This window comes from Odocoileus virginianus, chromosome 11 (genome assembly GCF_023699985.2).
Source record: "Odocoileus virginianus isolate 20LAN1187 ecotype Illinois chromosome 11, Ovbor_1.2, whole genome shotgun sequence".
Lineage (NCBI taxonomy): Eukaryota > Metazoa > Chordata > Mammalia > Artiodactyla > Cervidae > Odocoileus > Odocoileus virginianus.
The window spans coordinates 9,832,886-9,846,002 of NC_069684.1; the positions used below are offsets into that span (position 1 = coordinate 9,832,886).

Below are 13,117 nucleotides of genomic sequence, written 5' to 3' on the forward strand. Positions count from 1 at the left end.
TGAGGTTGCTGTTGTGAAGTCAGAGGGTGTGGCCCTGGCGTGGCCCTGTGATTGGGCCCCACTGAAGTCACCCTGGGAGAAACCCGACGGGTCCTTCTCCCGGGGGCCAGATAGAGAAGTCCTGACCTCAGCCATCGCCCAGGCCATGCCCCTGCCCTAATCTCCGGCTACTTTGTCACGCAGCCAAAGCAAGCAAGCATGCTGGCGCCTGAAGCGGACAGCTGTTAGATTTTCACGGATGCGAGTGCAGAGCCACCCTCCAGCTTCGGGGCCCCCTGCCCTCCCGAGGCATAGGAGTGGGCCTGGGGACGGGAAGGAAGACTGGGGAGAGGGCAGTAGTCACCGCGAGGTCAGGAAGGAAGACCTTCGGGGAGTCGCAGTTCAAGTCCATCACCCCCTTCACTCCCTGAACTGGTCCCGGCTCCAGCCGGGCAGGCCCCAGGACCGCAGAGGGTGACGGCTCTTGGTTCAGTGGAAATGTAGACTTTTCCAAAATGATGAAGAGGGGCTGCAACAAGCCCCCGAATCCCATGAGACTCATGACCCCTCCTGGTAGCTCCTTCTCCTGGGCTGAGCCCTGACTCCCAGGGGTCTTCATAAACTCCTCCCAAGGGTCAGAATTTGGGGAGAGGGGTTTCTGGCCCACAACTAGGACCAGGTGGCCTTGGCTGCTTGACCAGCCAGGGAGCCCAGGCGGCTTGTGGGTTCCTGTGGACACTCTGATGTGAGCAAGTCCAGTAAGATCGTGGTTATTCTTGGTGGTGGAAGCTCCTGCTGCTGCTTTTCTCTGCTCACAGTGATTGGAGGCCAGGAGAGGAATCTGGGGGGGCAAGTATCTTGGCTAGAGTTTCACAGTGGATGGAGGCATTACAAGGGCTTCCCAGGTAGCGCTAGTGGTAAAGAGCCTGCTTGCCAACACAGGAGACTTAAGAGAGAGATGCAGGTTCGATCCTTAGGTCGGGAAGATCTCCTGGAGGAGGGCATGGCAACCCTCTCCAGTATTCTTGCCAGGAAATCCTATGGACAGAGGAACCTGGCGGGCTACCATCCATGGGGTCTCAAAGAGTCAGACACAACTGAAGTGACTTAGCACGCACGCACAGAGATGTTAAAAGGATGGCAGCGTCTCTTCCACGGTTCCTCCTTAACCCTGACTTCCGGGTTGCAGGGCAGGATGAGGGATGACAGGGGCCCCCATGCAAGAAGAGAGGGAAGAGGGATGCAGGAGACAAGAGTAACATGAAGGCTGCGGGAAGTGGGGACCACGAGACATGCCAAGCACCAAGCTCCTCCCTCTCCAGATCCCATCTTCCACCACTGCAACAGACTGGGACCCAGGACGGCCTGGTTCCTAGAGGTGTGTCTGGAGAAAAGCAGCTTCCCAGCCTCTACCCATGGCCTTCCCCAAGCAGGCTTTTCTTCAGGTAATCTGGCTTTTGGGCTAGGAAACGAGAAAGTAACAAATGTGGTTATGATCCAGTAACTTGATCAAACTCCGGACCTCTTCGTGTATAGCCTGATCAGGACCAGGAAGGGTTTGGTGACTGTTACTGAGTTGTTATTTCAGCACCACTTAAGGCCGCCAAGTCATTTCTAAATGTGGCGGGTGCTGCTGTGAAGCTGGGGAGTGGCCCCAAGAGGGGAGAGTTACCATAACAGGCAAGAGGCTCTTCAGCTGTGGGGTCCCAGCCCTGTCTGTGCGTGTGGATAATTTTAGTGGTTTTGCGTCCCCCGCCCCCTCCTCCTTGCAGCTGGGGCTCCTTCCAGCCCTGCATTCCTCGCCATTTTTGCACTTGTCTGAATAATCCTTCTCGAAAGGAGCATCAGTGTCACTGGGTTGACAGGACAGTCAGCTGAGAGGGAGGGCAAACGGCAGTGACGCCGTTAGTGTCAGCTGAGACAGCGTTCCTTCTGAGAGAAACAGGGACTCCCACCCCCACCCCTCCACCCCCCAGTCCATCTGCCTCCTCTCTCCTCCTCTGGGAGTGTCTAAAGAACCTTTGGAGAAGACTCTTGAGAGTCCCTTGGACTGCAAGGAGATCCAGCCAGTCCATCCTAGGGGAGATCAGTCCTGGGTGCTCATTATGACTGATGCTGGAGCTGAAACTCCAGTACTTTGGTCACCTGATGCGAAGAGTTGACTCACTGGAAAAGACCCTGATGCTGGGAGGGATTGGGGGCAGGAGAAGGGGACGACAGAGGATGAGATGGCTGGATGGCATCACCGACTCGATGGACATGAGTCTGAGTAATGTCTGGGAGTTGGTGATGGACAGGGAGGCCTGGCATGCTGCGGTTCATGGGGTCGCAAAGAGTCGGACACGACTGAGTGACTGAACTGACTGAACTGAACTGAACTGAAAGAACCTTCCACACAGAACAGTCAGGTTGTTTCCTGTGGTTCTTAAACAGAGAGCGCTTGCTGTGTAGGTGGAAAAGGCCGCCGGTGAACTTAAACCAGTTCCTGGAGGACAGTGGGCCTGTCTCACTGAGAGTCTCAACGGGCCAGGGCGCCCCCTGGGGGAGAAAGTTTAGAAGTGCAGCGGAAAGGGAGAGTTTTATAATGATGCTGCCCATGAGTGCCTGGGGGCCCGGAGGGTGAAAGTCGTGCCAAGTTCAGGAGCATTCCCGCCCCCCAGTAAAGAACCAATCCACCTAAAGTGCCCCCACTGAGAACCCCGAATGCTCGCTGGAGTCCTTTCCATCTCTGACAGTCCCCAGGTCTTGGCTTCCTGATCCATGGGCTGAACCCGAGAGAGCGGTGGTGAGTGGACAGTGGTTTTCTGGCTGGGCTGCCTGTGTTCCATGAAGGCAGCTCCTGCCAATCCGAGTGACCCCGAGAACATTCTTCTGAACTGGGGCAAGAGCCCCTGAGGGCCCATGGGAACATCTTTATCTTCTCTCCCGGTCAGGCTTCTTTCCTCCCTCTGTCTGGTGCCCTCTCTTCTTTGCTGCTCGGGCCTTTTTCTTCCCTTCGTCGTCCTCTTCGATTTCCCTTCTTTGTCATCCATCTCGAGGGCGGGCCGCGGCTCTGCTGGGCTCTGCTCGCCCCGTGCAGACCCTCACGTGCAGAGTTACTCAGCCCAGTGAGAGCTCTCCTTTCACTGCTGGGCCACAGCCGGATGAAGGAATTCCTGCCTCCTTCCGTCACCAGGCTCGTGAAGGTGCCTCCAGGCAGCGGGGCTGAGCGAGGCCCTAAGTCATTTCTAAGTGAAGTCATAATGAAGGCAGAAGTGGTTCGGGTCCTTGGTCTGATCACATTGAAGCTATTTTGAATGGGCCCCAAGAAGTCATTCTCTTTAGATTCCAAGTGAGAAATCTCCCCGGGCAGGGGTGGGGGGGTGGTTGGAAAGGGGGAAATTCCCTTCACATGGAACGTGGAGGAGACACAGGGAGTGAGACCTCGGAAGGTTATGGAGGGAGAATTCAAACCTCACGGACGAAGCGGGGTTTCATCAACTCAGGCGCCCAGAGGAGGCAGTTTCCACCTCAGAGGCCCGCCCTGCCTCATCCCCCGGGGGATTTCGTGTGGTCCAGGGTGCCCGGAGATGCTTGAAGAAACCAAGATAAGTGATGGGCCTTACTGAGAAAGACTGCCTCTGGCAGAGTGAGCCAGGAGCCTCCAGAGCTGACGACTGAAGATAGCCACGCAGGGCTGGGGTTCCTCAAGGGCCCTCTGCCCCAGAAAGGGGAGGTGAGGTCAGAGCCGGGAAGCCACGCCCGGGAATCTCAGTGGCCTCGGTTCCTGGTCTCCGGCCAGAGCCTCCTGCCTGGGGAGGGCTTGAAAGAAAGGCCAGGGGGTTGGAGCTCTCTCCAGAGCCGTGCCCTTCGTGGCTTGGGCCTGTCTGGTCACAAGCAGCCTCAGCTGTCTGCCCGCTCAGCTGCCAGCAGTGGTGTCAGTGGTCCTGGGAAGGGAGGAATGTCAGAAGCTGGGGGGGGGGGGGGGGGGGGGCTTTGAATGAAGGTGGCAGGTGGGAGGGAGCCCCCCTCCGTGTTCCTCCCTGAGGCGTATCGAGTCTGGCCTGGCCAGACTCCTGCCCAGCTAGACAAGAGAGGAGGGCCTTGGGTCTCCCTGAACTTGTGAATGCTGGGCTGATGCCACCCCTGATTTAATCTCTTCCACCCTCTTAATGTGGAGGAGAAAATGGCAGCCCACTCCAGTCCTCTTGCCTGGAAAATTGCATGGACAGAGAAAGCTGGCCAGCTGTAGTCCGTGGGGTCACAGAAGAGCTGGACACGACTGAGCACACAGTGTGTGTGTACACACACGCATGCACCCGTAACACCGAGGACTGAAAGGTTTAACGTTGCACTGTCGCAATACATCGCTTTCTGGAATCCAGAGACCACGGAGAGTCCAGCTAACTGGTCCTTGTGAGTGTGCAGTGTGTGAGGGTGTCACCTGTGAACACGGGCGTGTGCGCGCGTGTGAGGGGTTGTGACCTCAGGGGAGGCAGGAGCAAAAAGCCTGAGCAGCCTGCCTGGTGGTCTGTGCGTCCCCGTCAGGCAGCCGGCCCTGAACTGGGCTTAGCTGGGCCGCGTCCCTGAAGTATCTCACACTCACCCGGGAGAAGGAAGGGGGACATTTCCATTAGAAGAAGGGGAATGGCTTTTTGCTTCACTGACCGGCCGTTTGTCGTGGTGACCCCACGATCTGCAAGGTGCTTGGCACCAAGTCTAAGTGTGTGGATTTCTCAGTGTCCGGCTCTGCCACCCCATGGACTGTAGCCTGCCAGGCTCCTCTGTCTGTGGGATTCTCCAGGCAAGAATACGGAGCGGAATGGGTTGCCATTCCCTGCTTCAGGGATCTTCCTGACCCAGGGATCGAACCTGGGTCTCCTGCATTGCAGGCAGATTCTTTACCATCTGAGCCGCCAGGGAAGCCCAGGGGTGGCTTAGTAAATTCTTGTCAATGAGGAAGTGGTACCCAAGTTCCAGGAGCCCTGCTGGCCGACTGCCCTTCAGGCCCTCTGACCCATCCTGCCCAGTGACGGCTTGAGGAGAGGAGACACCCCAGACACAGCCCTTGTCTCAGGGACAGGGAGGGACCTGGGTGGTTTAGGCGGGACCTTCTAGGCTTTTCCTCCACTTACGGCCTCTCTCCTGAAGCCCAGTCTCACACAGACACACCAGCTCGTTCAGCCCCAGGTTGGGCTGTCGCCCCGCTCACATCCCCAACATGCTCCATCACTTTGTGATTCCGAGGCTGCTTGTGGCTTCCCTGATGCCGCCGTCCAGTCTAGCCAAGCTCTTTTTGGCCCTGAGGCTGCCCCAGGTGGGGCACATAGGAGATGGTTCACTGTCCCCAAACCATCTAGATGCAGCTAGCCCATACTAGGGTATGTGGTGAATACCAGTGGCACGTCCCACAAAATGCTTTCTCTATGGAACCGGAGAGGAGGTCCTCTCCCGACCCCCTCCCAGTTTGCAGAGCTCCACTGCGCTGGCTCCCGGTATGCAGGCCTGAGGGTGGACCTGGGACCAGGCCATCAGGCAGTCAGCCTGGTTCACGCTTAGATACATTGACATTGACATGAGGCTGGGACAGTCCATTTCTGCGCAGAGAGAAGTGCCCCCTCCTTCCTTCCACAAAGTGCACCCAAGGAAACCTGAAGCCCCTACCCTGCGTCCCCTAAAATAGAAGGCGTCCGAGAGCCTTTCAGAGGGAAACGCCTCCTTGTTTGGACTAGGGAAGGATTTAGAGAAATACATTGTTCTAAAATAATAACCCTGGATCTGATGTGCAAGGTTCTGGGCAAGTGCAGACCCAGCTGAATCATCATCCTGGGGCTTGTGTTTCTTAAAAATAACCCCCCTTGCAATATTCTAATTATAGCCGGGGGAGCACTCGGAAGGGCCTCTCCACAATAGCTCCCCCAGCCCTGGCCCTGAGACGAGCTGGCGAGGACTGAGCCGTTGTTTCTGGCTGGGCTCCCAGGCGGGTGGCATGCTGCGATAACCCACTTCTGCCCTTCGCCAGGCCAGGAAATGCAGCCAGTGCTGCCATGAGAGAGAAGGGTTTCACCTTGCAGACAGTTCGCCAGGAATCTCAGTTTAACTCATTTTATTCCAGTGTTGTTGTTCAGTCAGTCATGTCCGACTCTTTGGGACTCCATGGACTGCAGCACGCCAGGCTTCCCTGTCCTTCACTGTTTCCCAGAGCTTGCTCAAACTCATGTCCATTGAGCGGATGATGCCGTCCATCCATCGCATCCTCTGTCGTCCCCTTCTTCTCCTGCCTTTAGTCTTTCCCAGCATCAGGGTCTTTTCCAATGAATCAGTTCTTTGCATCAGGTGGCCAAAGTATTGGAGCTTCAGTTTCAGCATCCAGTCCTTCCAATGAATATTCAGGGTTGATTTCCTTTAGGATGGATGGGTTTGATCTCCTTGGAATCCAAGGGACTTTCAAGAGTCTTCTCCAGCACCACAGTTCTGCCAATGTTAGCCTTTTTTCCTCCTCCCCTGTGTTCTGGGCTGTTGTGGGAGGCAGGAGGGTGGGGAGACAGAGGAAGGAGACGACTTAGTCCCTTTCCGTTGGAAGGCCCCATGCTGTCTGTTGTTGCAGAACCAAATTCAGCTGTACAAGTAGGCAGGTTCCCCAAGTGACCTTCAAAGATAAAGCCTCTCCTATATACAGAAAAAAAAAATCTTCCAGTTAATTCTTAGAATGTTTGTTCATGATGGCTTGAATTCTGGCTTAGGACTTTGTTAAAATGAAAATATCCCATCACAAACCTAATCCTGTCAGCCGTTTAGTAGGAACTAGACCGGCTTCCCTGGTGGCTCAGCACTGAAAAATCTTCCTGCAATGTAGGAGATGAGAGTTCGATCCCTGGGTCAGGAAGATCCCCTGGAGAAGGAAATGGCAACCCACTCCAGTGTTCTTGCCTGGGAAATCCCTGGGACAGAGGAGCCCAGCAGACTACAGTCCATGGGGTCGTGACTTAGCGATTAAAAACAGCAGAGGAACTAGACCAGAGTTTACTGAGAGGTACAGAATATTCAACAGTGGGGATTTGCAGATGAATTTACTTGATGCATGCTCTAAAGTTGTTTGCAGACTCTGAGGCAGACTCAAGAATTATGAACCTTTGGGATTCTTTAACCTAGTGGACCCCAACCTTTTTGGCAATTTTCATGGAAGACAGTTTTTTCCGTGGACCAGCGTGAGGTGGGGATGGTTCAGGCAGTAATGCTAGTGGCGGGGAGCAGCCGCTGGCTCCCTGCTGTGTGGCCTGGTGCCTAACAGGAGTTGGAGACCCACTCCAACGATGTACAGAAGGAGATGGTGGAGCATGTGGAGCAAGGAGCGGTGCATTGTGGGGAGATTTTGTGAGAAAATCCTTCACGGGGAAGTGGCATCTGGGTTGGTCCTTGAAGGGATGAGAAGAGATGCGGGAGGCAATCCAGAAGCTAAGATGCAGAGACAGGAGTGGCCTGACGTCTTCCTCAGATGCTTGGGAGGATGCTCTGTGTGGGGAGCAGGAGACTGAGGGTCAGGGTCATTGCATCTTGATCAAGGCCATCCACTTTTGATTCTGGAGGAAAATTCTGGTTTCCACCTCTTGCTAACCACATGACTTTGAGCACGTTTCCAAACTTTCAGGGCCTCTCTTTCTTCCTCTGTCAAATGGATGGTAACAGTATCAGCTCCGGAAGGCCGTGGTGGGAATGAATTGACCCGTGTAAGCCCCTTAGAACAATGCTTGGTACAGAGTCAGTGCCTAATAAATAAAAGCTATTTATAGTGGTGGTTTCTCAGCAACTGGGGGCTTGGGGAACTGGCGGAAGTGCTAAGGAAAGGTTTAGAAAAAGGAGGCCAAAGGGCCCCAAGGCAAAGTGCATCTGTTTTCAAGGGTGCTGAGAGCAGAACGTGGTAAAGATAAAGGGAGAAGTTTCAGGAACATAGAAACTTGAATAAAAGGTGAAAATGCTCTTCCTTGCGGCTGAGAGGCTTCAAGCGGAAGCCAGGAGAGTGGCCAAGAAGTGGCTTCAGAGCAGGTGGCGTCCGAGTGGCTCATGCTTGTGGCCCGTCGCTGCAGGGACCCCAGGGAAGCCCTTGTTACAGGGTCAGGGGGAGGGGTTTGTTCATTCCTTGACCTTCCCTGTCGCCTGTCCTGCCGCGGACTTTCCAGCAGGTGCTGTTGGTCACAGAAATGAGGGAGAGAAAATAGGCGAGTGTGGGTTTATCCCAGCCCCTGAGAAACATTAGGAAGCTAGGGTCTTACTAGCTTTCGTCTCACATATGAAGGGCAGCACCTTTCGAGTTTCAGGAGGCGGGGAGGTGTTACTTGGTATTGAGGAAAATGCCAAACAGGAAGAAAGCTTGTGCAAGAAAGGCTCGGAAAAGTGAGGCGAGCTGATTGATAAATGCTGCGAGGACCGTGGAGCAAGGGGTTCTCTTGTTAAAGCACGAGGAACTGCTTAACCTTTGGAGGCAGTGGGAGATCTCAGAGCCGCCCTGGGTCAGGGCCCACGTAGTGTGCGAGATCCCAGGGGAGAAGACAGACTCAGAGATGGTTTTCTGGACTTCATTTTAGATGTGGCTGCTTCTCTGAAAGGATTCTGGAGCACTTGCTCGAACTTGTTCTTACTCCACATACTAATAACTCAACACCGTTACTAGTATCATGTTGAATTAGCTGCTAACTAGTGAGTTAATAGCTTCCCTGATGACTCAGATGGTAGAGAATCTGCCTGCAATGCAGGAGACCCAGGTTCGATCCCTGAGTTGAGAAGATCCTCTGGAGCAGGGAATGGCTACCCACTCATTTTAAAAATGGGAAAACAAAAACTGTGAGATAAATCCTGAGAATGCTTAGGCATGATCTTATGTCGGGAAGTCTCCTAGGAAGTAGTTTTAATGGAGACAGATGATGAGCTGCTGAGGACTTCTCTCCCCAGCTTGAAGTACTTTCTTGTGTGACTCCCGTGAATGCTTGAGTGTAGTGTCGCATTGCAAAGTACATGAGAAAATGTATTACATTTAGGGAAGAGAGGCGATTTGCCTTGGAATGATTTTCCACATGGACATGCTTTTTCAGATGAATTCTGAAAGATTCATCCCAAGTTTATACCTTCAAGCCTGAAATAGAGACGGAGAATGTCTAGGAGAACCTGAGTCACCCCAGACATCTGGGAGGCGCTGGGCTTCCCCAGGGCGCTGAGGACGCCAAGGTTTCTAGGAGCATTTGGTTCAGGTGCTTAGTTCTGTTGTAGTCGAACTTTAGGCCCTTGCAGGGATTACAGATACATATCAGAGGTTACAGTGTGACCAAATTCAGGCTTGAAGTTAAACAAACTCATTCAGCAACCTGTACCTTTCGTTTTGAACTCTACATTGAAAACCTGTTCAAAGGCTCCTTAAAACCTATAAAGGCGGACTTCAGAACAAGAAGTAGAGTTGGGAGCCAAGGCCGGTGGGTGGTGGGGGGCGCAGTGGGGTGTGCTGTGGAAATACCCAAAAGGGTCGAGGGCCCTAACAACGCTAAATGATCTTTCTGTATCCCCTCCCCTCTCCCCCCACCATCTTTCACCCGCAGGCCTGCGCTGCCTGAAAAGAAGGTGGCTGACGTCAGCACTCTGAACGAAGTGGGCTATCAGATCCGGATTTAGGCCGGCCCTACCGCAGCAGCAGGGCTTCTATGGTGCTTTTCTCTGCCTTTACCCAGCATCTTCAGGAGGAACTGCAGCTATTTATTGAGAACTGGTGAATTTTATTCCTGTGGATTCACTTGGAAGTAGACTCTGAGTGGCTGGTAACAAAAAAAAAAATTCATGAAGGGACAACCATGAAAAGGCTGTGATAGACCCACTGGGGTTGGACTGTCCCCCTCACTCCAGATAGAAAGGGTAAGACCATAACTGTAGTTTTTTATATTTTCCCATTTACCTACTTTCTTTTACTTGCTTTGAACATTATGCCTCACTAGTAGTCCATGTTCATGAAGCCCTCCCCCCTCCCACTTTTGATACAGTAAGGTAACTCAATCAGTATTAATGTCTTTTTCAGCAATAACAGGCAAAGATTTGGTGGGGTTTTTTTAGGCAGTCAATATTACCTCAGCATCTTGACATCAGATATGCAAACATAATGGTGGGTTTTTTTTTTTTTTTTTAATTCTATTTGTATTGTTTCCCCAGTATTTCCCATGGGGATCTCCACGAGGTTTGGAATTTTTTTCCTGGTGCACACGTGATGAGATTTTAGGTATTATATGCAAGTGTTTTACTTAAAGAGCACTGAAATTCTTCTGGCAATACGGGAAATCATTTTCAGGATCTTGGAGTTACTACTTTCTTAATCTTTCTTACAGCATTCACTGACAGCAGCTTTTGTTCTTTCAAAACAAAAAAGCACGTCCAGAAGCTAGTCTGTGTTCTGTCACTGACATTTAAACTTCGCAGACTCCAGTGAAAAGCACATGAGGTCTTGTACTGTTACACAGATTTAGCAGTATTGCGATTACCTCTGACAATACCACACTCAGAGACCAAGAGAGAATCAGTAGGTCCTGAGAACTAGGTAACCTTTCTGTTCACATTTCACCTGAGTTTTAAACTGAGTCAGGCCTTGGTTCTGCAGGACTCACTGTTGTTAGGTATGTGTTCTGATGTCTTATATTAAGACCAAATATGGCATGATGTGATTATTTCCCAGTACTATTTTTAGGTACCACTTCATGATATTTAGGAACTGGTATTGGAAAATGCAGTGAATTGCAGAAGCAGAATCTTTGTTTTTTTAAATGGAAGACTTCGGGTACAGTGTTACGCCTTGGATGTTCTCCTGATGTTCTCCATTGGCATGAGTATCTGGCCTGCATATGGCAGTTACAGTGTAACGTCTGCTGCAGATCACACAGAGTAAGTCACAGACCAAGTCTGTATTATCAAGAGTACAGCTTCTACTTCACTTGTTTGATCTTAGCAACCATGCCAACTCAGGAGACAGAAAAGCATATTTAAATGAAGTCTGCTAGTCAACAAAAATGTTATTTCAGTCTTGGGGCCTCCCCCTCTGGCTTTCTTTACCTAAAGGTGGATTTTGGGAGGGGAGTAAAAAAATCTGCTCATTCAGATTCTTTACCCCTGAGGGCACCATGGGAAGGAAAAAGACTATCCTTCAGCCCTGTGCAACTGAGCTCACTATACCCTAAGAATCAGTGTTATTAATGGAAAGTACTTTCCTTGAAAAAAAAAAGTCGAATGTCCTTTACATGAAAAAGGACCAAGTAAGTCCAATCTACATCTCAGTTAGATTAAACCAGGTAAACACATTCAGGACTTAACCACTTTTAAGAACAGTACTATCAGTAGAATTGAAAATGAGTTATTTTTATCTTCTCCGAGACACACCATTTGCAGCCTCCTGGCCACATGTATTTAGAGGTTTGGAGTAGTCCGTGAATCATTTCATTTTCATTCTAAAATACGGACTTAACTCTCTCTAGATGAACTATAATCATGTTTATCAATCTGAAAGTTTATTATATCCAGTAAGTAGACTACTTATAATACTTCAGTCATTCTAAGGGCTTGGAATAGGATTTTCCAAGTATTAAGTACAGTCCAGTCTAAAACATGGAATGTCAACATTTGCATATCCTTGTCTCCCACAGAAGGGGGAAGGAATTAGGAATACAACCTTTTTCTAATATGCTGATATCTAAGCCTTAAAACTGCCAACTGGCTTCAAGATTCAATCAGTAACCTGATTTCTTCCACACCAACTGCTTGATTTTAAGATTTATTTCCCCAAAGCAAGAGTTAGTCACAGAAACATGAAAATAAGTTAAAATGTTCTTAGTTGTTACTCTATTTTTATTGCCTATGGAAAAGTTAATTTCTAAAGGACACAAGAAAAGTATCAAACTTACATTCTAGTGAATTGGTAATACGGTAAGGGAAAAAAAAATGACTTATCTTTTACCCCACAGAATTGATTTTAAATCTGGTTATAATTCAAAAGATAAAATCCATGAAATGATTTGAAATCTAGTTTTTAAAAAAAAGTTAATGCAAGAGAACTTTTATGCTTAAGCCATTGTGATAATACTTGCAAAGTTTAAATGAATGACAGGAATCTTGATTCTAGACTACATGTTGTGCTGTTTTGAGTACTTTTATTTCAGAAAGTAATATTTAGTATTTTCTATACACTCTGAAATCATGAGCATTTCACTTTTTCTAAGTCAATTATTTCATAAGGATTTTATTAATAGATATTGGTAAATAGAACTTTGGAGATCTTAATTACGTATTCTTACTATACCCGAGGCTTTTGTAAGCTCTAGTTTTATGTACAACCTTGTACAGTTTTTTTGACATACAATTCAGAATCTTGTTTATTCTCTTGGACTTTGTTCTGGCCAATACATTTTTTTTAGATCTCTTAAGAAAAACTGTGATTGTTTTAGTGGGTATTTTTCTAAGTAAATGAAAACTTGTATAATGGTATTTTAGAGAATGCCAGATAAGTGCATGTTTCAATTTAATGTTTTTCTCATCACTTGTATGTTTATACACAGCATGGGACTTTCAATAAAATCATCCTGGAAACTCAAGGATTGTTTTCCTTCTAAAAATATAAATGGTGTGATTTTTTTTATTCCTCTTATTATATACTTGTTCTAGTAAATTAATTATCACTCTCACCCTTGTCGTCTTCCACAGTTTTCAGATTCTGTATTAAATTTATCACTCTATTTTGGTGTATCTTAATTCACTTATTGGCTTCCTTATATTTTGGCATCACCCAAGGCAACAAGTGAATTACACAGCTTATTTCATCTACCACAAAACCTTCAGGCACAAATGTACTAGTACAATAATTTATTAGGTAACTTACATGGACAAAGTGCAAATGACTTGACAAAGTGAATGTTTTTCCAACCCTTTGAACTCTGGATCTCTAACTTAGTGTTTTTAGGAAAGCAAAGGGTTAAGAGCAGACAAGTCGCTAAATTCCAGAAAAGACAATTTCAAACACACCTACCGATATCAAAAGCTATAGTAAAACCAAAATTTCGTTACTGCAATTCTGCAATATATCCCTTTCCATTTAAAACCTGGATAGCACAGCAGGTGAGATGGGGAGATTTGGTTTCAGCAATTA

At 49.1% G+C, this 13,117-nt stretch overlaps 1 protein-coding gene across 5 annotated transcripts in view; it reads left to right on the top strand.

Annotated features, from left to right (window-relative positions):
• The window catches only part of VASH2 (vasohibin 2), a 40,403-nt gene extending 27,837 nt beyond the window's left edge, over nt 1-12,566 (top strand). For 4 of the 5 annotated variants that reach the window (XM_070473919.1, XM_070473920.1, XM_020890473.2 and 1 more), the window contains one exon: nt 9,543-12,566. In XM_070473919.1, coding sequence (XP_070330020.1) covers nt 9,543-9,615 — 73 coding nt within the window. In that variant the 3' untranslated portion in view covers nt 9,616-12,566. Of the gene's footprint in view, nt 1-1,168; nt 1,425-9,542 lie in introns of all 5 variants that reach the window. The other variant, XR_011490239.1, reaches the window with a different exon arrangement.
• Nucleotides 12,567-13,117: the final 551 nt, after the last annotated feature.